We start from the raw sequence: 25517 nt of genomic DNA, 5'->3' as shown, positions 1-25517 counted from the left end.
ACTAATTACCATACAAATGGAGCTCCTAATAGTAGAGACCTGTGATAAATAGAAACCTCAACATATGGGCCAGAGATTGAAAGAGAGCGGAAACCGCTCATTAAGCCTCAAAGGAAATCTACCTCACCCCACACAATAGCTAGGACATCCCCATTTGCATATGTGTTCAATCTGCAGTCTCGCAAGCACCGACACAAAATATGGAATATCGGATGTTCTATAATTCTGATCACGATGGGACATATTTTTAGCGGCAGGTTTAGCTAAGGAACAATATGCATATTTTTCCGTATCTGTACGCTCTGCCAGTGAGCTATAACGCAAAAGTACAAAAATAACAGACAGCAGCCAGGTCATGTCTGGTCTCTAAAGAAAGGTAAATTCGCAATAAAAAATAAGGTATCACTTGCTAACTTCTGTGATCAACCAGTGAGAAGTTATCGTAGAAGTTAGAGATTTCATAAAACCATGAAAGGTGGAGACCAGCCCACGTTAGGTCATTACAGGGGAATGTGTAGGCAGGGCCTCCCTTCGGCATAAAAGATCCAGCTGAATATGGATCTATACTCATGCCAGGAGATACATATTTTGTAAGCACGGGTCCCGTTTGATAACGGTCCATTGGAGCACCTCCCCTCCAGAAGTTTCTTCTGTTAATCCCTTTTTATTTTGTGTAACTGTATATTCTATATTGTACTGTCCCCCTTTGTAAAACTTTTTGTATATTTTTTTTCATCAACATTGCCTCCATTTGGATTAAATGTCTATTGGACCACAATGGTGGTTCAAAAGTAGGTGGACAGAAAATAATAACATTTATTTTGTTTTACATATAAAATTATATTTACTAACAGAAGCATAACATTGACAATTAAATTTTATTCTGAACAATAATACAAAAGCCCTTAAATTTTATCAACGCAGGTGCTCAAACTGTTTTCCATTACAATTTGCACAGCTTTGAAGTCTGCCTCTTACGCTTTGACAAATATTTTTGCACAAGTCTCTTTGGGTATTAATTTCTTGAAATGCATCTCTTATGTAATTTTTCAAATCACTGACACTTTTTGGTTTTCGACTATAAACTTTGTCCTTGAGTACTCCCCAAAAGAAAAAATCCATTGGGGTCAAGTCTGGTAGTCTGGAGAACGTGCCGGCCAATCAAGTGGGTCTCTTCGGCCAATCCATTTATTAGGAAATGTTTCATCAAGATACTCGCGGACTGCTCTTGAATAAGGTGGAGGGGCCCCCATCTTGTTGGAAATAAAGGTCATTTGAATTGGGCTGTTGCTGTAACTGGGGAACAACTTGATTCATTAGAATTTCGAGATACTTATCTCCTGTGACTGTTCCATCAAAAAATATTGGTCCTAAAACACCAAAACTTGAAATAGCACCCCAAACATTGACACCAGGCTCATTTAGTTGTTGCTCTAATGTTAAATGCATGTTCTCATTATACCAGTAAATACAATTATGTCTGTTAATATGGCCGGATAATTTGAAAGAAGCTTCATCACTCCACATAATGTTATCTAAAATTACTGGATTTTCTTCAATTTTGTTAAACATAATCTCACTAAATTGCAGCCGCCTGTCTGGATCATCCTCCAATAAACCATGAATTAGACGTGGACGATAAGCTTTCCACCTAATAGATTTCAGGATTCGCATGATAGAAGCTCGTGAAATTCCCAATTCCAAAGAGGCTACATACATATTTACACCATGTTTGATAAATCTCCCCCTTCATAACCTTATTACACTGTCCTCCTACTTTTGGACCACCCTGTATAAAATTGAATAGTTCTGTTTTTTCTGTCCTGTAATCCTTCTTCCCCCGAAGCCATACGCTACCTATAAGGCGTCCAATCGGCCAGAACTGATTGGTGGTGGCAGCGAATAATCTTATTCGGGTTATCATGAAGCTGGCAGTGATCGTACGGGGGCATATACACATATTCCATGCATTGGAATTTGGAGGTGTGTACGCCATAAGCTCACTGCTCGCTTGCCGATAGCTGCGTAGTGAGTAATCAGGATCGTAGATGTGCATAATCCCTGACAAATTTGTGGCAGCGGTGGGATATTGTATGATCTCGCCGGTGTCGCCCTGACAAATTGGTGGCAAGCTGTGGGATATTACAGAACATCAGTGACTGGATTGAGTAGTCATTCCTGTCGCTGAAAACTTGCACGGTTCTTGCGAGAATTCTGTTCAAAGTTTTAAGGAATCAGACTCAGTGTTTTAATATTTTGTATCTGGGACATTACTGTACGTATAGCAGTTGCATCCCCCCTTCTATTGCTTTTCTGTCCTATCTTTTGTTTGGCAATGATAGCTACGCATGGAGAGCCCTGGTATAACCAGCAGTCAAAGAACACTATCACTGTCCTCTGTGAGCTGGGACAGATTGACCCCACGGGCAAGACCAAGGCCCAAATGATTGCTGAACTGTTGCAAGGTGCCGCAGAGCCAGTCTGACAGCAGAGCCTTGATGATGGGGTGGCCCGCCAAGACTCGGATGGCGCTGCTGCAGGGGTCCCACCTGTGAGTGCCAGCCATACCCGCTGCCAGGGTAGTGTGGACTCCCACCTGCAGATGGCCTTGGAGCAGCTTGCCGCAGACGATCGTGACGGACGACTGCAGCTGATCCTGAAATTTCAGGAGCGAGGAAAGCAACGGACCCCAGCTGACCGAGAGGCTGCTGAGCAACGGGCCCAAGCTAACTGAGAGGAGCGACAGGCCCAGGCTGAGATAGCTGAGCAACGGACTCAAGCTGACTGAGAGGAGCGACAGGCCAAGGCTGAGAGAGCCGAGCGACAGGCCTAAGACTAGTTTCTGTACCAGCTGGAGCTATCCCGGATTCAGAAAGAGCCTCCCCCACACAGACCTGTGAGTCCAACAGTGCCAACTGCTTTAAACCCTGTCATGAGCATTTTCCTGTAATGGAAAAGGATGGGGACTTGGACATATTTCTGCGGGGATTTGAAAAAGCCTGCAGACTGTACCAGCTGCCTGAAGAAATGTGTCCAAGATATCTAACTCCAGGGCTCAGAAGAAAAGCTCTGGAAGTGTTTGCTTCTCTCCTTCGAGACGAAGACGGAGTCTATGGGGCCATCAAGCAGGCCATGATACTTTTTTATCAGCTTGCTCTGGAGCTTTACCGGAAAAAGTTCCGAGCCCTCCAGCGTGGACCACATGACAGTTACAGTGATGTATAGATGGAAAGATATTGGGTAAATAGATACAGTGAGGAAAATAAGTATTTGATACATTGCCGACTTTGCAAGTTTTCCCACATACAAAGAATGGAGGATTGAAATTTTTATCATATGTACACTTCAACTGTGAGAGACCGAATCTTTAAAAAAAAAAACAGAAAATCACATTGTATGATTTTTACGTAATTAATTTGCATTTTATTGCATTGAAATAAGTATTTGATACAATAGAAAAACAGAACTTAATATTTGGTGCAGAAACCTTTGTTTGCAATTTCAGAGGTCAGACGTTTCCTGTAGTTCTTGACCAAGTTTGCACACACTGTAGCCGGGATTTTGGCCCACTCTTCCATACAGATCTTCTCCAGATCTTTTCAGGTTTCAAGGCTGTCGCTGGGCAACATTGAGTTTCAGCTCCCTCCAAAGATTTTCTATTGGGTTCAGGCTTGGAGACTTTCTAGGACACTCCAGGACCTTGAAATGCTTCTTACGGAGCCACTCCTTAGTTGCCGGGGCTGTGTGTTTTGAGTGTTTCAGGTCATTTTCATGCTGTAAGTCCCAGCCATGATCCATCTTCAATGCTCTTACTGAGGGAAGGAGGCTGTTGGCCAAAATCTCGCAATACATGACCTCATCCATCTTCCCTTCAATATGGTGCAGTCGTCCTGTTCCCTTTGCAGAAAAGCACCCCCAAAGTATGATGATTCCCCCACTATGCTTCATGGTTGGGATAGTGTTCTTGGGGTTGTACTCATCCTTTTTCTTCCTCCAAACACGGCGAGTGGAGTTGATACCAAAAAGTTCTATTTTGGTCTCATATGATCAGATGACCTTCTACCATGGCTGCTCTGGATCATCTAGATGGTCAATGGCGAACTTCAAATGGGCCTGGACATGTGCCGCTTGAGCAGGGGAACCTTGTGTGCCCTGCAGAATTTTAATCCATGACAGCGTAGTGTGTTACTAATTGTAATGTTTGAGACTGTGGTCGCAGCTCTCTTCAGGTCAGTGACCAGATCCTCCCGCCGTGTAGTTCTGTGCTGATCCCGGATCTTTCTCAGAATCATCCTTACTCTACGAGGCGGGATCTTCCATGGAGCCCCAGACCGAGGAAGATTGACAGCCATCTTGTGCTTCTTCCATTTTCTAATAATTGTGCTAACAATTGTTGCCTTCTCAACAAGCTGTTTGCCTGTTGTTCTGTAGCCTATCCCAACCTTGTGCAGGTCTATAATTTTGTCCCTGGTGTCCTTAGACAGCATTTTGGTCTTGGCCAAGGTGGAGAGATGGAGTGTGATTGAGTGTGTGGACAGGTGTCTTTTATTCAGGTAACGAGTTCAAATAGGTGCAATTAATACAGGTAATGAGTGCAGAGTAGGAGGGCTTCTTAAAGAAAAACTAACAGGTCTGTGAGAGCCAGAATTCTTGCTGGTTGGTAGGTGATCAAATACGTATTTCGTGCAATAAAATGCAATTTAATTATTTAAAAATCATACAATATGATTTTCTGTTTTTTTCTTTTTAGATTCTCACTCTCACAGTTGAAGTGTACCTACAATAAAAATTACAGACCGCTCCATTCTTTGTAGGTGGGAAAACTTGAAAAATTGGCAGTGTACCAACTAATTATTTTCCCCACTGTATAGATAAATAGATATCCGTGAGATATATAATTGGTGCCTTTCATGTGTAGTTTACTGTACATGTATTAAGCTTGTAAATCAATAAATGAATAAAAACTATGTGGCGTCCCCCTATTTTTTGTAACAAGCAAAGGTAAAGCAGACAGCTGTGAGCTGATATTATCAGGCTGGGAAGGTCCATGGTTATTGGGCCTTTCCCAGCCCAAAAATACCAGCTCGCAGCTACCCTAGAAGTAGTGCATCACCTGAGATGCTCCAGTTCTGGTGCTTTTCCCGATTGACCTGGTGCTTTGGCAATCGGCGTAATAGGGTTTGGAGTTGATGTCAGCTGTAAATTGTCCAAAAACACAACTGACATCAAGCCTTGGTGTTAGTAATGAAGAGGTTTCTAACAGACACCCCCATTAGTAACCCAGTAATCCAAAAAAACACACAAAAGAATATTTTATTTAAATAAACAGTCCCTGACACTTTCCCTGGTTCACCACTTTCTTAAAAAAAAAAAAATCCCACGCAGGTTCACCATAGTCCAAGCGAATCCAGCAAAGTGCATCAAATCCTCTGTACAAAACCTTTTGGAACCTCGTTCTGAGGTTCCATACTCTTTGCAAACAGCCACTGCCGGGTCACACTGCACAAGACCCGGCGGCTCTGAACAGCGGTGATGGCAGTAACGTTACTGCTTATCAGAGTCGCCGATAGTGGTTGTTTACAAATACTATAGAGCCTCAGAACGAGTGGTGAACCAGGGAAAATGTCGGGGCGTGCTTATTTAAAGAAAGTATTTTTTGTGTGTGTGTTTTTTTACTACTGGATTAGTAATGGAGGTGTCTGATAGACACCTCTCCATTACTAACACCAAGGCTTGATGCCAGCTGTGTTTTCGGAAAACTCGCAGCTGACATCAACCCAAGCCCCATTTCCCTGATTTCACCAGGGCAATCGGGTAGAGCGAAGGCAAAGCGCCAGAATTGGAGCATCTCATGTTATGCTCCTCTTCTGGAGCAGGCTGTGGACTGGTATTTTTAGGCTGGGAAGGGCCCAATAACCATGGACCTTCACAGCCTGATAATATCTTCTCACAGCTGTCTCCTTTACCTTTGCTTGTTACCAAAATTGGGGGAAACTCCATTTCGTTCTTTTTATTTATTAGGTTAATACATATACAGTAATCTACACATGAAAGGCACTAATTATATATCTCACAGATATCTATCTTCTCTATTATCTATTTACCCCATATCTATCAATCTCTCTCTTTGCACCTCTTTAACACCTAAAATCTGTAATTTCTGTTCTGCATTCTATTACGGTATGGCTGACCAGACGGATGTCACACGGATGGTATACATGTACAGCCAACAGAAAACCACACTGATCGTAAAAGCGAACCATCTCACGTGTACTTTTTTTTAAGGGCCAGTTTCACATGTCTGACATTCACGGTCTTAGTATATAGTGCGATGTCCTAATTGCTTCAGCTCTACTGAACTGAATATGAACTGAACAGCCTCAAAGACATATGAAGCTGTTGAGTTAATGTCAGGATACCTGTGTCCTAGTCTACTAATGACCATCACGTCACGGATTGTGAAACATTGTAATGGGAATGCATCCTAACGCTGAGCGAAGGGAGGGGAAGAGCAGAGCGCTGTCATAAGCAAGAGCTCTGAAGAATTTGTAACATTTTTGCTCAGCATTCTGCTAGATAATGGACTTGCAGACCCTCTGCAGCAGCAAAACGATAGACAATTTTTAATAAACATTATTTAGAAAGTTGCTTAACTTTGCATTTAGGAATCAAATAATAAAAAGACAATTCCCTAAAAAATTATCTGATGCTTAAACCAGTTGGCCCTCCAAACAACTTATACCCATCCATCGTAGTACGTTCATGAAATTGTAGTAAATTAGCACAGTATTTTGTGTGGACTGTTCAGAAGTATTATTTTAGCACTGAATGGCAATGTTAGCACTTTACCTCAGGGCTCATGTTCTCCAGTCTTGTCTATGTACAAATAACAAGCAGTTTCTATTTTCAGGATGATTGCCACGATGTTATATAAAACCTCACTCTGTTTGCAAATGTTTTACTTGCAAAATATAATGCTTTCCTCATGTTTTCTGTGTTAAAAGGAAAGAATGTGCACTGTAATTATTAAAATACACCCCCTAAACATTAAAGGGCCACAGATCACTTTGATATACATAGCATATGTATCACTGGCATAAAACACTATGTAAATCGAGAGTTGACAAATAGTATCTTAGTGATTAAAATATATTGCGGTTTGTGTTTTCCTGTTTTTATTTCTTGGGGCTCAACTGAATATACAGGTTTCCTCCCACATTTGAAGGCATATTTTACAACCCACTTTTTTGAGTTGATAAATTCTCAATTTTGGAATCCTGTTGGCACTATAGGTACTGGAACCTCATTTCCCTCACTTCCCAGTGTGCTTTGCATCTGTCGTTGTCCAGTGCCTTGCTAGCCCCGAACTGAAAGCTATACTGTGAGTGGTGAGTGGCAGCTGTAAGTATGCCTCGTCGCTTTGACTGCTGCTCTGAACAGATGCGCTGCAGAGCAAGCTGTCAGTCATAGTGTTGAGACATGTTAACAGCCGCCACTCACAGTATTGTGAGCGGTGACTGTAGCCGATCCCCGTGCATATCCCCATGACTTAAAACTGAGATTCCTGATGCAAGTTAGTTCATTTTCTCCTAGTGGCCGCACATTCAGTAAGACAAACAGTAAGTATTGTAACCAGGGCTGTGGAGTCGGTAAGCTAAACCACCGACTCCGACTCCTCAATTTCCACAACTCTGACTCCACCGCACGGCCTCACTACTGAGCATGTACATAAAGTGCAGCACAGATTTATCTCAACTAAAAGCTTCACCCCGGGCCATTTTCTGTTTTTGCACCTTTGGCTTTTGCTCCCCTTCTTCCCAGAGCCATAACTTTTTTATTTTTCAGTCAATATGGCCATGTGAGGGCTTATTTTTTGTACTTTTGAACGACACCATTGGTTTTACCATACTGTGTACTGGAAAACGGGAAAAAATTCCAAGTGCTGTGAAATTGCAAAAAATGTGCAATTCCACAGTTGTTTTTTTTTTTCTTTACCACGTTCACTAAATGCTAAAACCGACTGGCCATTATGATTCCCCAGCTCATTATGAGTTCGTAGATACCAAACATGTATAGGTTCTTTTTTATTTAAGTGGTGAAAAAAAATCCAAAGTTTGTTAAAGTCGTCATTTTCTGAGACCCATAGTGTCTCAACTTTTTGTCATCTGGGGCTGGGTGAGGTCTTACCTTTTGCAAGCCGAGCTGACGTTTTTATTAATACCATTTTGTGGTAGATACGATTATTGCATTTTAATGCAATGTTGCGGCGACCAAAAAATAATAATTCTGGCATTTTGATTTTTCTTCTCATTACGCCATTTACCGATCGGCTTAATTCTTTTTATATATTGATACATCGGGCGATTGTGAACGCAGCGATACTAAATATGTATATATTTGATTTTTTTTATTGTTTTTTTTTAATAGGGTGAAAGGGGGGTGATTTAAACTTTTATATATATATTTTTTTTAAGAAATTTAAAAACTTTTTTTTTTTTACTTTTTACCTGCTTCAATAGTCTCCATGGGAGACTAGAAGCTGCGATCATCCGATCGCCTGTGTGTAACAGAAATGCTCACTGGCTATGAGTGCTGACCGCTGGGCGGCTCTCATAGCCTCCCGGCAATGACAACTGCAGGGGTCTCCTGCAGACCTCGAATTCTCATGCCATCCAATTGGCGACCCGCGGATATATGACACGGGCGCCGATGGGCGGTACTCATGACGTCCTTATGCCGCTACCATGTTAAATGCCGCTGTCAGAGTTTGACAGCGGCTTTTAACATGTTAACAGTCGCGGGTGGATCGCTGTTATTGGCACATGACAGCTGATCAGATCAGCTGTCATCTCCCTGGAAAGGTGCCGGCTCATCGTCTGATCCCGCACCATAGGTAGAGACCTGACATGTGCCGTACAATCCTTAGATCAGGAATAGAACAGACATTTATAGGACATGTTATAACTTTCCCAAATTCTTATGAAAACATTTACATCACATCCTGCATTGTACTACTGTACCCAATTTATTATAAATTTTTGGAGTCGGTGTATTTTATACTGACTCCAACTCCCGACTCCACCAAAATGGACACCGACTCCACAGCCGTGCGAGATTAGTCCCATATACGCAGGTCAATAGCGTTTTCCCTGCTGACAAGTTCCCTTTAACAAGATCAGTAGACCTCAAATTAAGCAGAATAGAGAAAGCTAGTGGCCGGCACTTTATTGTGATATTTCTGGGGTAAGACAACAACATTTTTACATAAAGTGATTTTTAGTTTGTCTATTTAGCAAATTATCTATAAAAGAAAATCAAGTTGTCCGAAAGTACAGGGACCTCTACTCCAATTATAATTGTTTTTCTCCATGACTGGAGGTAAACTTGAAGGTGTCTCCTTGTGCATGTGGTTAGATGGACTACCTCCTGCTAAAGAAATCTACAGTTAGATATTAATTCCTTTGGCAATCACACCTGAACGAGGGTTAGGCTATGTTCACATGTTGCGTTTTAGTGGTTTTATTTTTCAGCTAATTTTTATGCAAATTAAAAGCTGTTTTTTGCAGTTCCAGCAAAAGCGATGAGATTTCAGAAATCTCATGCACTTGCTTGTTTTGTTTTCCTGACTGAATTGGAAAACTGCACCATCTTTTAAATCTGCAGCATGTCAATTCTTTCAGTGTTTTTGCAGCCTTTTTTCACTCATAGAAAGCAATGAGAGAGTGCAAAAATGCAGCCATGCGGTTTTGCTGCTTTTTGGTGAATAAACCTAACTTTATTACATATTGTAGATAAATGACACATATAATCATCTCCAAAAAATGCACAGCAAAACCTGCAGCTTCTTTACTGCCAAGAGAGCAGGTTTTGCCTACAGAAAAAAAAATAAATGCTGCAAAAATGCCATGTGTGAACAGAACCTGGAGCTGGAGGTCACCTGGCTGGCTTCTACTTTGTGAGTGTAAAATGAAAGCGGTTATTTTACACACAATTTAATATAATAAACACAAGCACATTAATTGTTTTCAAACCTATTTTATTACTAAATTGTATGAGACTATATGAGAATTTAATTTAATATGCTCAGACTGAACAAATATACAGTAACTAGATATAGTACAACATAGCATATGGTAACTTTATGTGGAGTGAGTTGTTTGCCTCTAATCTCTTAAATTACTATACATGTAAAGACCAAGGCTGCACAGCATATTAAGCCATTTGCCACATTGGGTGCATTATGTTGCACAATACTTGACCCAATGGGATTGACAATGTGATGGATATCAAACACTGTACAGTAGAGTAAAGACCAAGACTGCACAGCAGATTCAGCCATTTGCCGCATTGAGTGCATTATGTTGCACGCTTGTTGACCCAATGGGATTGACAATGTTGTGGATAAAAAACACTGTACAATAGAGTAAAGACCAAGGCTATATGGGGAATTAAGCCATTTACCACATTGAGTGCATTATGTTACACAATTCTTGACCCAATGGGATTGACAATGTGGTGGATAAACAAAACTGTACAGTAGAGTAAAGACCAAGGCTGCACAGCAGATTAAGCTATTTGCTACATTGAGTGCATTATGTTGCACAATGCTTGATTCAATGGGATTGACAATGTGGTGGATATAAAACACTGTAGAAGACTATACAAATCTGATACTTTTGTATGGCATGTATATCATCCTAATGCAACTGCATGTCACTCGTGACACATGTAGCTCAGGATTCATTTACAATATTTTCCTATTCAACCTGTTGAACAATTTCAAAACTCTTCATAGTGCGAGAACTTATCATTTTTATTGCTTTGCGTACATAGACAGGGTAGACTTAAAGTAGTCTAGAGATATATTGTGAAGGCTACATTAATGAAGGCAAACAATGTGAAAAGGCTAAAGAACTGCTTGTACTAGTGAATTCTAGTGATGAAACTGCAAGCTAACTTTTAAGAAGTGCTTGACAGTATTAATAGAATTGTTAGTGTTGGTAAAAGCCAGAGTACACATATATTGTGTACAGTACTTTTTAGTCACCTGAGAGAAGTGCAGACCTTATGCACTGTGGAAATTGCTTCTGATTGGAGTTCGTATTGTCATTTTAACCATAATCGTTCTTTACAGCCTATGTGAGGGATCAGTGATTGGCCAATGTTTGTCATACCTCATGATCTAATTGTTTGAAATCTGTCCATCAGGGATGTCTTCATTTCCCAGAATTTCTATCCATTTAGTATGACACACACGTTTCCAAAAGACTTTCTCCGTTATTACAAATGGCCACATTTTATGTATTCTGAAAGGTCTGCAGAACACGAAGCTTTGAGAGGAATGTGCATATTCCAGTATTCAGCCACATAAATATTATAATAGGAAATTACATGATCAGCAATGACCTAATATAATTTACAGGCTAGAGCCATTCTGACAAAAGACTGGGATGTGGTGAAACCATATTTTTGGATACTGCCCTAAAGGCAGTCAGCAGAATCTAGACACTATTCTCTGTTGATGGTGGCCTTTGTGATATCCTGATAAAAACAGCTATGACAAAACTGCTGATACTTTTGAAAACTATATGTATATATTTTATATATTTGATGTCTTAGTAATTAAGTACAGGTTGCTAATGTAATTCATGTAACCTGCCAAAAAAGGGAGCCATTGATTTATGCAAAGATAGGTAGAAAAAGCAGGAGAGTTTAGATTAGCACCAGTTTTAAATGCTTGCACTTTATGTCTCTGATATCATGTTTCAGATTATTTCATTTGCCTGGAAAGAGCTGGCTCCATTAGAGCTATACATCGTCAATTCTCTTCTTAGCCAAACTTCAAGTATTTTTTTTGCTAAAATAGGTAAATTTAATGCAATTACTCTGTAAACATAATTGGCCCGTTAAGTTTCCTGTGTACCAGGCATAAAAACTGAAAATGCAAACTATGACACAGTCCTTTCCAATCGATCGCTTGTTCCTTAAAGGGGTTGTCCTGTCTCAGAAGAAAAGTTTGCAGTCACTTTACGTGACTTGAGACTGCCGAGTCGCGAATATGCAATGCACACTGTGACAATTCCCCTGTATATTTCACATTACTGCATAAATTCCATTTGCATACTTGCTGTCATGTTGCTGACTAATCTTGCCTGGCTTCTTTCAATAGTAGAGAATTGAGAGAAACACAGAAGTCTAGTCGGCATGTGATCGCAAGTATACAAATTGCATACATGCAGACATGTGACTGCCCACCCGCACAGGATTGCAGGGGAATTGTGATAGTTTGCGCATCACAAACCGTTTGGCAATCTGCACTCACATAGTGACCACAGACTTTTTCTTCTGAGACCTGAAAACCTCTTTAAGTCCAAAGAAGACTGGTGTTCTTATTTCCAAGGACAACCTCCTTTTTACTTTCGGAAGTTCCCAATTTGCACACTGTTTCTGCCCAGAATGCAGCGAAATGTTGCAGGTTGAATTTCCCAGTATTTTACTGGATTCCCAAAAAGGCTTATTCCACTATAGAGTGACTTCTTCATCTTGGGTGGTATAGGGCAGAAATCATTCACATCCACTTTTCCGATATTATTAGAGTGAAGGAACAAGACCTAAGTGTGTAAAGTAGGAATATGTTACATGATTACAATGCGAACAAGCATCATTTTTCAGTTTACATCTATATATGATTTATTTTTAAAATGCTTTCTGTGCCTTGCTTTACTCAACCTTCTACTGACTTTAAGTATGCGTCTAAACACAAATATAATGGTAAAGTTTTACCAAAAGTTAGGTAAATTATACAATAGTTATTTCATCTCATGATACAAAATATATAAAGATATATTGCTATGCTTATAAACATTTTTCCAATCATGCCAAAAAAATTGTAACCTTTTTATTGAGTTACCCGTGAAAGTGATATAGTGAACTACGCACCTGCAAGTATCTCAGATCAGAAATTCCAGCCGGAACCGTCTTTAGCTTGTTATTTTCTAAGTGAATTTCTCTTACTTTTGGTATATAAGCAAGACTTCCATTTTCAACTTCTTTAATTTTATTATGACCTAAACCAAGTCTAAAATCAGAAACATCAAGTAAATTATTGGTTTATAATGAAAAATTGTTTCACCCTGAGAAAAAAAATACTATTACAATTAGCAAAAGATGTCTAATACGTCTTGCAAACTCTGCCAAATAATGATACCTGTGCCATCGTAGTTATGTTTTTATTGCAGCTGTTAAGGGTCATTTTTGAATATCCACTTTTAAAGATGCTTCTGTAAAAGAGCTGTGCACTGCAAAAATCCCGATGCTTAAGATGCTGTTAGAAGTCTTAGGCATCAGGTACTGATCAGAGATCAAGAAAGTCGTTTTCCCGTCATTACTTAAGGGTATGTGCATACTGAGCCTTTTTCCCTGAGTTTTTGGAGTGGAAACTGAGTACAATTCCCAAGTTTATGAGGAGGATTTAGAAAATTTCTGCTCAGTTTCTGCGAGAAAAAAAAAAACACTCCTCTAAAAACTCAGTCTGCACATACCCTTAGATGCCACACATAATAGTGATCTAAGCTGTTTAAAAGAGAAAGTGGGCTCCCTCTGTCAAAGGCTCTGCTGCCTTCCATAAGGGTCTATTAACTCATGCCAGAGGCATGGCCTAAATAGATTGCCTGCCATTGTAACACTGACCGGCAATGATGATTTTTAATGCCACGTATTTCAAAATATTGTAGAATCAATCAAATGATTGCTCCTTCAAGCTCTGGAGGTAGCTCACTTACATATTAAGAAAAATGTGGATTTCTCTGGAATAAGACATCAAATCGCAGATATCATAGTTTCTTTTTATTCAGTTACCTATGACATACATGCCCATATAGATGGCTTGATCCTACTGTCAGATTCCCTTTAAGATATGAAAAATGTTGCAAAGTCATTTTTAAGGCTCTGGGACTCAGGTGAACTCATTGAACTACATTATAAGCTATTATGTCCAAAAAGATTTGGAACAGTGATAATTTTTCCTAGGTGCGGCCAGCCTAAGTGACTCCAAGGGTGCAGCAAAAACTAGTTAAGGAAATCCATTCTCAGAGCATGAACCAAACAACTACAGGCCTCTCCTGCATTAATAGCGGTCAATGTTCCTGGACTTGCTGTTCTACAAGAGTAATATGAATGCTCAGAAAAATTTCCATTTGGACCCAAGCAAAGTTGTTTAGACTGGTGCTCTATGAAGAGATGAAGTCATCAGTGTTGTTAGGCCACTTTGGTACTTAAAGGGAATATTTCACCAGGTTGATGTGTAATCTGAGAGCAGCATAATGTAGCGGCCTTTAAGGGGTTAAACTTCAGCCATCAAAGAAAGCTCTGGTCACTGTGATTACAGGCAAATGCTAGCTATGTTACACAGCCGGCATTTGCGGGGTATGAAGCAGGCTCAGCTACAGAGACTACTTTAAACATTCCTTATCAACGTTTGATGAAAATGTATATCATGGGCCATTAAGGAATAAAAGTCTATAGTTAAAAAAAAGGAAAATCTTCAAACACCGCGAATTGGTTATTAATGTGTTTTTTCTTCCAACATTTTTGGGTAAGTAAAGTTTTTTGTTTGTTTTTTTTTTTCCCTAAAACACATCAAGTTCAAATATGGAATTTTTATGGCAGTTTTCTCCATAGGCTTCTCTAGAGATGTCAAAATGCCTGGAAACTGGAAAATACATGTACAAGATAACAAAATGAAGACAAAAAAATGTCTTCTTCTGAAATTAAAATTAGATTATGAGCTTTGCGGGGGGCAGGGACTAGTTTGCGTACACTCTATATACATTGCTGCATTGTATGGCCCCAAAATGTCCAATCTACATTGATGATGGCTTACTCTATATTTCAGGGAATGTATCATCTGAAAAAATACCTATTTTTTAAATCAGATTTTTATGTTAAATGTATGTAAAAAATGATTATTTATTTATAAACTTTCCATATCAATAGCTTTCCTTTATAAAAATCTTAAATCTGGCAATTTTCACACTAGTTTTTAAGCCTAATTCAGGTCCAGCAAGGGAAATATATTTTTGACAATAATAAAATACTATTTCCATTTACAACTAGTGCAGGATCCTAGAAGAAAGGGGGCACTTTTAAACCTAATTTTAACCAGTCAGCCAGACAAAATATCAAATGTATGGGTTCGGCGTCATTTAGGCAATAGTGACCACAAAATAATATGTTTTCACTTATTGTTAAATAAGCTGTTTAGTATAGAGGCTACAAGGACACCAAGCTTCAGAAAGGCCAATTTCCATTGGCTGAAAGATAATCTTATTGCCATAAATTGGGACAATGTCCTGTGCACCCTGTGAGAATAGACAAGTTAAAAGTAGGAGAAAACCACTCTGGTTAAATAGAACTGTAAGGGATGCAATAAATGTCAAAAATAAAATATTTATCGAATTAAAGCAAGAGTGTATTGATGAGACCTTAAAAAACACCGTGTCCAAAAAATATCAAGACTACAAAAATTAAATACAAAAGATAGTACGATTTTATTATTAGGCCAGTATACAGTGGGGGAAAAACGTATTTAGTCAGCCACCAATTGTGCTAGTTCTCCCACTTAAAAAGATGAGAGAGGCCTGTAATTGACATCATAGGTAGAGACCTCAACTATGAGAGACAAAATGAGAAAACAAATCCTGAAAATCACATTGTCTGATTTGGAAAGAATTTTTTTTTAAATTTTGGTGGAAAATAAGTATTTGGTCAATTACAAACAAGCAAGATGTCTGGCTTTCACAGACCTGTAACTTATTCTTTAAAAGGCTCCTCTGTCCTCCACTCATTACCTGTAGTACTGGCACCTGTTTGAACTTGTTATCAGTATAAAAGACACCTGTCCGCAACCTCAAACAGTCACACTCCAAACTCCACTATGGTAAAGACCAAAAGGCTGTCGAAGGACACCAGAAACAAAATTGTAGCCCTGCACCAGGCTGGGAAGACTGAATCTGCAATAGGCAAGCAGCTTGGTGTGAAGAAAACAACTGTGGGAGCAATAATTAGAAAATGGAAAACATACAAGATCACTGATAATCTCCCTCGATCTGGGGCTCCACACAAGATCTCACCCTGTGGGATAAAAAGGATCTCAAGAACGGTGAGCAAAAATCCCAAAACCACACAGGGGGACCTAGTGAAAGACCTGCAGAGAGCTGTGACCAAAGTTACACAGACTACCATCAGTAACACCCTACGCCGCCAGGGACTCAGATCCTGCAGTGCCAGACGTGTCCCCCTGCTTAAGCCATTACATGTCCGGGCCCGTCTGAAGTTTGCTAGAGAGCATTTGGATGATCCAGAAGAGTATTGGGAGAGTGCCATATGGTCAGATGAAACCAAAGTAGAACTGTTTGGTAGAAACACAACTCGTCGTGTTTGGAGGAGAAAGAATGCTGAGTTGCATCCAAAGAACACCATACCTACTGTGAAGCATGGGGGTGGCAACATCATGCTTTGGGGCTGTTTCTCTGCCAAGGGACCAGGACGACTGATCCGTGTACATGAAAGAATGAATGGGACCATGTATCGTGAGATTTTGAGTGCAAACCTCCTTCCATCAGCAAGGGCATTGAAGATGAAACATGGCTGGGTCTTTCAGCATGACAATGATCCCAAGCACACCGCCAGGGCAACGAATGAGTGGCTTCGTAAGAAGCATTTCAAGGTCCTGGAGTGGCCTAGCCAGTATCCAAATCTAAACCCTATAGAAAACCTTTGGAGGGAGTTGAAAGTCTGTGTTGCCCAGCAACAGCCCCAAAACATCACTGCTTTAGAGGAGATCTGCATGGAGGAATGGGCCAACATACCAGCAACAGTGTGTGCCAACCTTGTGAAGACTTACAGAAAACGTTTGACCTGTGTCATTGCCAACAAAGGATATATAACAAAGTGTTTAGATGAAGTTTTGAAATTGACCAAATACTTATTTTCCACCAAAATTTGAAAAAAAATTTCTTTCCAAATCAGACAATGATTTTCAGGATTTATTTTCTCATTTTGTCTCTGATAGTTGAGGTCTACCTATGATGTAAATTACAGGCCTCTCTCATCTTTTTAAAGTGGGAGAACTTGCAGAATTGGTGGCTGACTAAATACTTTTTTTCCCCACTGTAAGTATATACAGCACAGACCAAAAGTTTGGACACACCTTCTCATTTAAAGATTTTTCTGTATTTTCATGACTATGAAAATTGTACATTCACACTGAAGGCCTCAAAACTATGAATTAACACATGTGGAATTATATACTTAACAAAAAAGTGTGAAACAACTGAAAATATGTCTTATATTCTAGGTTCTTCAAAGTAGCCACCTTTTGCTTTGATGACTGCTTTGCACGCTCTTGGAATTCTCTTGATGAGCTTCAAGAGGTAGTCACCGGAAATGGTCTTCCAATAATCTTGAAGGAGTTCCCAGAGATGCTTAGCACTTGTTGGCCCTTTTTCCTTCACTCTGCGGTCCAGCTCACCCCAAACCATCTCGATTGGGTTCAGGTCTGGTGACTGTGGAGGCCAGGTCATCTGGCGTAGCACCCCATCACTCTCCTTCTTAGTCAAATAGCCCTTACACAGCCTGGAGGTGTGTTTGGGGTCATTGTCCTGTTGAAAAATAAATGATGGTCCAGCGAAACGCAAGCCGGATGGAATAGCATGCCGCTGCAAGATGCTGTGGTACCCATGCTTGTTCAGTATGCCTTCAATTTTGAATAAATCCCCAACAGTGTCACCAACAAAGCACCCCCACACCATCACACCTCCTCCTCCATGCTTCACGGTGGGAACCAGCCATGTAGAGTCCATCCGTTCACCTTTTCTGCATCACACAAAGACACGGTGGTTGGAATCAAAGATCTCAAATTTGGACTCATCAGACCAAAGCACAGATTTCCACTGGTCTAATGTCCATTCATTATGTTCTTTAGCCCAAACAAGTCTCTTCTGCTTGTTTCCTGTCCTTAGCAGTGGTTTCCTAGCAGCTATTTTACCATGAAGGCCTGCTGCACAAAGTCTCCTCTTAACAGTTGTTGAAGAGATATGTCTGCTGCTAGAACTCTGTGTGGCATTGACCTGGTCTCTAATCTGAGTTGCTGTTAACCTACGATTTCTGAGCCTGGTGACTCGGATAAACTTATCCTCAGAAGCAGAGGTGACTCTTGGTCTTCCTTTCCTGGGACGGTCCTCATGCGAGCCAGCTTCTTTGTAGCGCTTGATGGTTTTTGCAACTGCACTTGGGGACACTTTCAAAGTTTGCCCAATTTTTCGGAATGACTTGCCTTCATTTCTTAAAGTAATGATGGCCACTCATTTTTCTTTACTTAGCTGCTTTTTTCTTGCCATAATACAAATTCTAACAGTCTATTCAGTAGGACTATCAGCTGTGTATCCACCAGACTTCTGCACAACACAACTGATGGTCCCAACCCCATTTATAAGGCAAGAAATCCCACTTATTAAACCTGACAGGGCACACCTGTGAAGTGAAAACCATTTCCGGGGACTACCTCTTGAAGCTCATCAAGAGAATGCCAAGAGTGTGCAAAGCAGTCATCAAAGCAAAAGGTGGCTACTTTGAAGAACCTAGACTATAAGACATATTTTCAGTTGTTTCACACTTTTTTGTTAAGTATATAATTCCACATGTGTTAATTCATAGTTTTGATGCCCTCAGTGTGAATGTACAATTTTCATAGTCATGAAAATGCAGAAAACTCTTTAAATGAGAAGGTATGTCCAAACTTTTGGTCTGTACTGTATATATAAAGTGTTTTTTATGTATTTAGTGATATTTAAAAAAATGCTAAAGCTTTTTTAAAAATGCTTTTAACATTAAAACGTAATAGGTCATGTTCTAATGACATATTCCCTTTAAGAGAATTACAATAGAGTTTTAGGGGATTTTATGTTGTTGCCTACTTAAAAGGTAGTGGAGAAACACTATAAATGATAAACGGAGGGTTATGAAGGACAGGATCATTAAAGGGAATCTGTCAACATGATTTCACACCCGATGATTTATATGTGCATGTAGCTCTTTCAAAGACAAATCCAGCAATACCTTTACATGGCTAGTCCATTCTTGCGTTACAGAGAAATCATTATTTATGCAAATGAGGCTGTAGATTTGTAGCCTCTGTCACTCCAGCTCTATTTCCTGTGCAGCACATCCCTCCTCTCCTTGACAGGCTCTATTCTGTGTGACTTCAGGCAAAGGTGACGTCAGTCAAGCTGGAGGATCTGGCACTGGGTGGGAAATAGAGCTGGAGTGACAGAGGCTTCAGAACTACCATACTCATTTGCATTTATAAGCGCTGATTTCTCAGTAATGGAGGAACGGACTGGCCATGTAAAAGTATAGCTAGTTTAGAGTGTGAAATACTGCTGACTGAAAAATAGAATCATGGCTTTCAGTATTCAGTTTACTTTTTACAGAATTATGCAACCCCTGGCAAAAATTATGGAAACACCGGGCTCGGAGGATGTTCATTCAGTTGTTTAATGTTGTTGAAAAAAAGCGGATCCAGACATAGCACAAAACTAAAGTAATTTCAAATGGCAACTTTAGGGCTTTAAGAAACACTAAAAGAAATCAAGATTAAAAATGTGGTACTCAGTAAGGGTAATTTTTTTCAGACCAAGCAGAGGGAAAAAATTATGGAATCACTCAATTCTGAGGAAAAAATTATGGAATCATGAAAAACAAACACACAAAAGAACACTCCAATACATCACTAGTATTTTGTTTCACCACCTCTGGCTTTAATAACAGCTTGCAGTCTCTGAGGCATGGACTTAATGAGTGACAAACAGTACTCTTCATCAATCTGGCTCCAACTTTCTCTGATTGCTGTTGCCAGATCAGCTTTGCAGGTTGGAGCCTTATCATGGACCATTTTCTTCAACTTCCACCAAAGATTTTCAATTGGATTGAGATCCGGACTATTTACAGGCCATGACATTGACCTTATGTGTCTTCTTTCAAGGAATGTTTTCACAGTTTTTACTCTATGGCAGGATACATTATCATCTTGAAAAATGATGTCATCATCCCCAAACATCCTTTCAATTGATGGAATAAGATAACTGTCCAAAATATCAATGTAAACTTGGGCATTTATTGAAGATGTAATGACAGCCATCTCCCCAGTGCCTTTACCTGACATGCAGCCCCATATCATCAATGACTGTGGAAATTTGCATGTTCTCTTCATGCAGTCATCTTTATAAATCTCATTGGAACAGCACCAAAAAAAAGTTCCAGCATCATCACCTTGCCCAATGCAGATTCGCGATTCATCACTGAATATGACTTTCATCCAGTCATCCACAGTCCACGATTGCTTTTCCTTAGCCCATTGTAACCTTGTTTTTTTCTGTTTAGGTGTTAATGATGGCTTATGTTTAGCTTTTCTGTATGTAAATCCCATTTCCTTTAGGCGGTTTCTTACAGTTCGGTCACAGACATTGACTCCAGTTTCCTCCCATTCGTTCCTCATTTGTTTTGTTGTGCATTTCCTGTTTTGGAGAGATATTGCTTTAAGTTTCTGCTCTTGACGCTTTGATGTCTTCCTTGGTCTACCAGTATGTTTGCCTTTAACAACCTTCCCATGTTGTTTGTATTTAGTCCAGATTTTAGACACAACTGACTGTGACAACCAACATCTTTTGCAACATTGCGTGATGATATACCTTCTTTTAAGAGTTTGATAATCCTCTACTTTGCTTCAATTGACATCTCTCGTGTTGGAGCCATGATTCATGTCAGTCCACTTGGTGCAACAGCTCTCCAAGGTGTGTTCACTCCTTTTTAGATGCAGACTAATGAGTAGATCTAATTTGATGCAGGTGTTAGTTTTTTAGTTAGGAAATGAAAATTTACAGGGTGATTCCATAATTTTTTCCTCAGAATTGAGTGATTCCATAATTTTTTCCCTCTGCTTGGTCTGAAAAAAATTACCCTTACTGAGTACCACATTTTTAATCTTGATTTCTTTTAGTGTTTCTAAAAGCCATAAAGTTGCCATTTGAAATTACTTTAGTTTTGTGCCATGTCTGTGATCTGCTTTTTTTCAACAACATTAAACAACTGAATGAACATCCTCCGAGCCCGGTGATTCCATAATTTTTGCCAGGGGTTGTATATGAGGAAAGTTTGGCAAAACATTGGAACAGTAGATTATTTTATTTCCTGAGAGCTCTCACATCCATACTGCATTTCACTTGATCATCCTCAGGGAAAAATGAACAAAAAGATCATTTGTAATGTTAGCTACCAAAACAATTTGACGTTACCTCTGCAGTTCTTTGTAGCGTATAAAGTCTTCAAGTTCTACTGATGAGATTTTGTTTCGGTCAAGATGTAACTCGTAGATCGATGATGGCAGATCTTTGTAGAAATTTACAGTATTATTATTCTTAAAGAAAAGCTTCACATCATAATGCAGCAATAGATTCTTTGACCTATGAAATTCTGCCCCACATACTGTACTATATAGGATTGTCTCAAGAAGACATTGGATAGTGAAGCTGAGACCAGATGTAGCTTTACATGGCGGTTTTTCAAATAAATGGTAACACATGGATGGGCCAGGAATGCCTGTGCGGGAGAGCTATTCTTCTAGACTGATGGCATTTTGGCTTGGAAAGGAGCTGCTGACCCCTGCTATAACATCTGTATTCCCCAATAGGCTATAAGATTGGTCATGGGACACCCCCTTTCACAACAGTCCTGTTAGCAGGTTTTCAGCTTGTCAAAAACCAAATGTGTTTAAAGGGAACCTGTCAAGGTGGGAAACGTTATTTACATGCAGATATAAGGTTAATCTGATAATAAATTAACTTATCCTCTCTGCAGCCAATCACTTTCAGTTATGGGGGCATGCACAGAGCAGTCAGTCATCCCTCATTGTATCTTGAGCGGTGTCTGTAATTGCAGCCAACGTTTGACCGCCTGCTCTACAGCATATGTGTGCAGCGTGTGTGCAGAGGAGGCTTTCAATCAAAGTGGCGGGGATTGATTACAGCTGTCACTCACAGTATAGTGAATGTTGACTGTAACTGATCCTGCACCGCCCTATGACTGAAAGTGATTGGCTTCATGGAGGATGTAAGGTAATTTTCTGCCTGTAGCCATGCTTCCAGGAAGGTGTGATTTTTAGCGCCATTTACTTGCTGATTAGCCCTATATCTGCAGATAAATAGCATTTCCCGACATGACAGGTTCCTTTTAAAAGATTTGTTTCATCTAGACTTAAAATGAGGAAAGTCTGGTTTATCAGCTGGTCACCATTGAAACGTTAATTGCTAGAACTTAACAGTTATCACTCGGGAACGTGGTCAATGTAGGGGAAATTAATTATTACATGCCAGCTATGTAGAAGAATGGGTGACCAAAGTAATTTTCTTTAGAAATGTAAAAAAATCTACATTTTGATCACTGTCTAACTTTGGTAGTTTATTGACCTGCTACTTATAAATGCAGATTAAGCAGACTATTACCAACCTTTAGGGATAGATGTCAGTTTGGCTTCTGCAATTCTAACATGGAACACGGTCAGCCCTTCAAATGCTCCTGGTTCTATTCCTTCATTTTCCAGTGGGTTTGCACTCATTTCTGTTAAACATAGATGATTATTGCCAGTGTGATATGCCGGGTTGTGTTACAAATGCATTTTGTTGGTAGCTTTGATCTGCATTTTGATGGACCATGCTAAACATTACTAGTAACAAGGCTACTTCTATAGCAAGGTACATGAAGGAACTCTAGCAACAGGATTTCACACCCCTAATTATATGTGCATGTAGCTCTTTCAAAGACAAGTCCAGCAATACCTTTGCATGGGCAGTCCATTCCTCCATTACTGAGAAATCAGCGTTTGAATTGGTATGCAAATGAGTTTGTAGATCTGAAGTCTCTGTCACTCCAGCTCTATTCACCACCCAGCTCCTCCTCCTTCTGCATGACTGACAGCTCCTTTTCCTGAAGTCATAGAGCATAAAGACTGTCAGCCAAGCAGGAGAAAGTGGTGTTGGTAAGGGAATCGAGCTGGAGTGTCGGACCCATGGATGTCATTAGATAAAAAGCGGTTCTCAGGACTCTGGCCTAGCGTCCACACATTACTGACGTGGCTGTTGGTTCCGGGTCCTGCGAATTGATTTGCACCAACTCTGCATGTGGGTTTGGTTTGTAGCTGTGTGGCAGAGTGTAGTCGTACCATAACAAGGACAATTGTTGCAAGCACATGAATACTAATGACTTCACTTGTCAGTGGTTTTATTGTTGTAGCTGATCACAATATATATTTTGGGATTATTATAATCGTAGCTAGTATGTTGCCAGGAAAAAAACATTTTAGTCATCGTTGTATTGTTCGAGCAATTCAGTCTACATTCTTTGTCTCCGCATATATACATGTCTGTAATTGTCCTCAGTAATAGTGGAATGTTTCTGCAAATTAGCAAAGAATGATGCATCTGATAAATATCAAAGTCTGACGTTTTCCAAAAGTCTTTAAATTCAGTGGAACGCTTTCCAATTTATAACATCAACCTTGAGGCAGACCTACCTAAAACATGTAAGGACGCCATGCCTTTAAAGGAATTTTTTTGTACTTTTTTTACTTTGTTGTCATGAATTCTCAGTTCCGACAAAGATTTTGGAAGGTTGGATGGAATTTCTGTCAGCTGATTGTGGGACAGATAGAGTCTCCGTAACTTGTTTGTTGGCTGGAAGGCTTTAGGGTGAACTTTATATAACTTATTGTTGTTGAGAAACAAGGCCTAGATAAATCACAAGTACATGTTAGAAAACAATTTATAACACTATCACTCATATGCAAAATGTTTCATGTAGTAGTGCAGAGTTCTCATTACCCATCACTTCTTCCATTAGTCAAATGCTCTCTGGATTCAATTATATCTGGTTTATCGGAAACTTCTGGCATGTAAGGAATTAGGGGTGACCCTTTGAACCTTCTGAAAGACCTAAATCTGAATGCTAAAAGCTGAAGGGACAATGCACTTAAACGGAATCTGACAGCAAGATTTTACCTTCCAAACCTATTTATATATGTGTGTAGCTCTTTCAAAGATAAGTCCAGCAATACTTTTACATGTCCAGTCTGTTCATTAATTACTGAGAAATCAGAATTTGAATTGATGTGCAAATAATGCTGAAGGGCTATAGTAGATCTGAAGACTCTGTCATTCCAGCTCTATTCCTCATCCAGCGCCACCTCCTACTGCTTGACTGACAGACTCTATGTGGTGTGGCTTCAGGCAAATGAGCTATCCACCAAGTAGAAGGATGTGGCACTGGGAATAGAGCTGGAGTGAAAATGGCTTCAGATCTACCATAGCCCTTCGGCCTCATTTGTATATTAGTTTCAAATGCTGATTTCTCAGTAACAGAGGAATGGACCGGCCATGTGAAGGTATTGCTGGACTTGTTTTTGGACGCCCTACATGCACATATAAATAATTTGGGGTACCCTTTACAGAGGACATTTCACCAGTTTTAGCATATTAAACTGGCCATATCTTGGAGTAGAGATTCTTCTTTGGGGTTGCTTTAATTTTTCCCCTGCATAACGTTGCCAAATTGTAAGCAGCAGAGGTCAAAGAGGGAAAAAAGGACACCTCCAGAGAAGGTCAGAACAAACTTTCGCTTATGGCACTTGTAATGACACACAACCCTATTTTTCACAAGCTCTTAATTTTTGCTTTAATTTGCACATTTTTAAAGTCTATTTTATGTTTGCATGTATTTTCTTTTGTCCACCATTGTGGGTGGTCTCTGAAGTGTCTAGATGTTTTCGACCGATTAATCAATTGCAACTTTTTAACCCCTTAACAACATTTGCCGTACTAATACGCGTCTGTGCCGTGGGACTTAAGAGCCAGACCCGTATTAGTACGTCATGGCGATCGCGCGCGCACACAGGCTGTGCGGGCGCGATCGCCGCCGGGTGTCAGCTGATTGTCACAGCTGACACCCGGTACTATGTGCAGGGAGCGGTCCTGCACCGCTCCCAGCACATTAACCCCCGCGATGCTGCGATCGAAGTCGATCGCGGCATTGCGGGGGCAAGGGGAGGTGATCGCCGATACTCACCTCCTCTTCCGGCTTCCAGCGCAGTCTGCAAAGGCTTCCCGGGTGTTGCCATGACGACCCGATGTCGTCATGACAACATCCGGGTCACCAGACAGCAGGAAGATTGCTTGGACATGCGCAGTGCATCTCCAAGCAATCTTCACACTGTGCATTTCTGACAGCTTGCATGGCATAGGGATGGTGCTGCATTCCTGTGCCATGCAGGCGATCAGAGAAAAAAAAGTGAAAGTCCCAGAGTGGGACAAAGTAATAAAGTGTATAAACTGTGTGAAAGTGGAAAAAAAATAAAAAAAAAATTAGCAAAAATATTTAAAAAAAATAATCCACCAAAAATAAAAATATAATGT

At 40.1% G+C, this 25517-nt stretch overlaps 2 protein-coding genes across 4 annotated transcripts in view; one reads left to right on the top strand and one right to left on the bottom strand.

Moving 5' to 3' along the window:
• Positions 1–25517, top strand: part of CENPP (centromere protein P) — a 438647-nt gene that overhangs the window by 226998 nt on the left and 186132 nt on the right. The gene's annotated exons all lie outside the window — the stretch shown is intronic.
• The window catches only part of ASPN (asporin), a 31729-nt gene continuing 16231 nt past the window's right edge, over positions 10020–25517 (bottom strand). For both annotated transcript variants that reach the window (XM_073644331.1, XM_073644329.1), the window contains 5 exons: positions 23624–23837; positions 22561–22671; positions 21351–21444; positions 12940–13078; positions 10020–12611 (listed from right to left, as the gene is read on the bottom strand). In XM_073644331.1, coding sequence (XP_073500432.1) covers positions 12414–12611; positions 12940–13078; positions 21351–21444; positions 22561–22671; positions 23624–23837 — 756 coding nt within the window. In that variant the 3' untranslated portion in view covers positions 10020–12413. The remainder of the gene's footprint in view (positions 12612–12939; positions 13079–21350; positions 21445–22560; positions 22672–23623; positions 23838–25517) is intronic.

Source organism: Phyllobates terribilis, unplaced genomic scaffold (assembly GCF_046119375.1).
Source record: "Phyllobates terribilis strain yellow unplaced genomic scaffold, ASM4611937v1 Scaffold_8__6_contigs__length_399053987, whole genome shotgun sequence".
Classification (NCBI taxonomy): domain Eukaryota; kingdom Metazoa; phylum Chordata; class Amphibia; order Anura; family Dendrobatidae; genus Phyllobates; species Phyllobates terribilis.
This window is presented reverse-complemented; position numbering and strand designations above follow the sequence as displayed.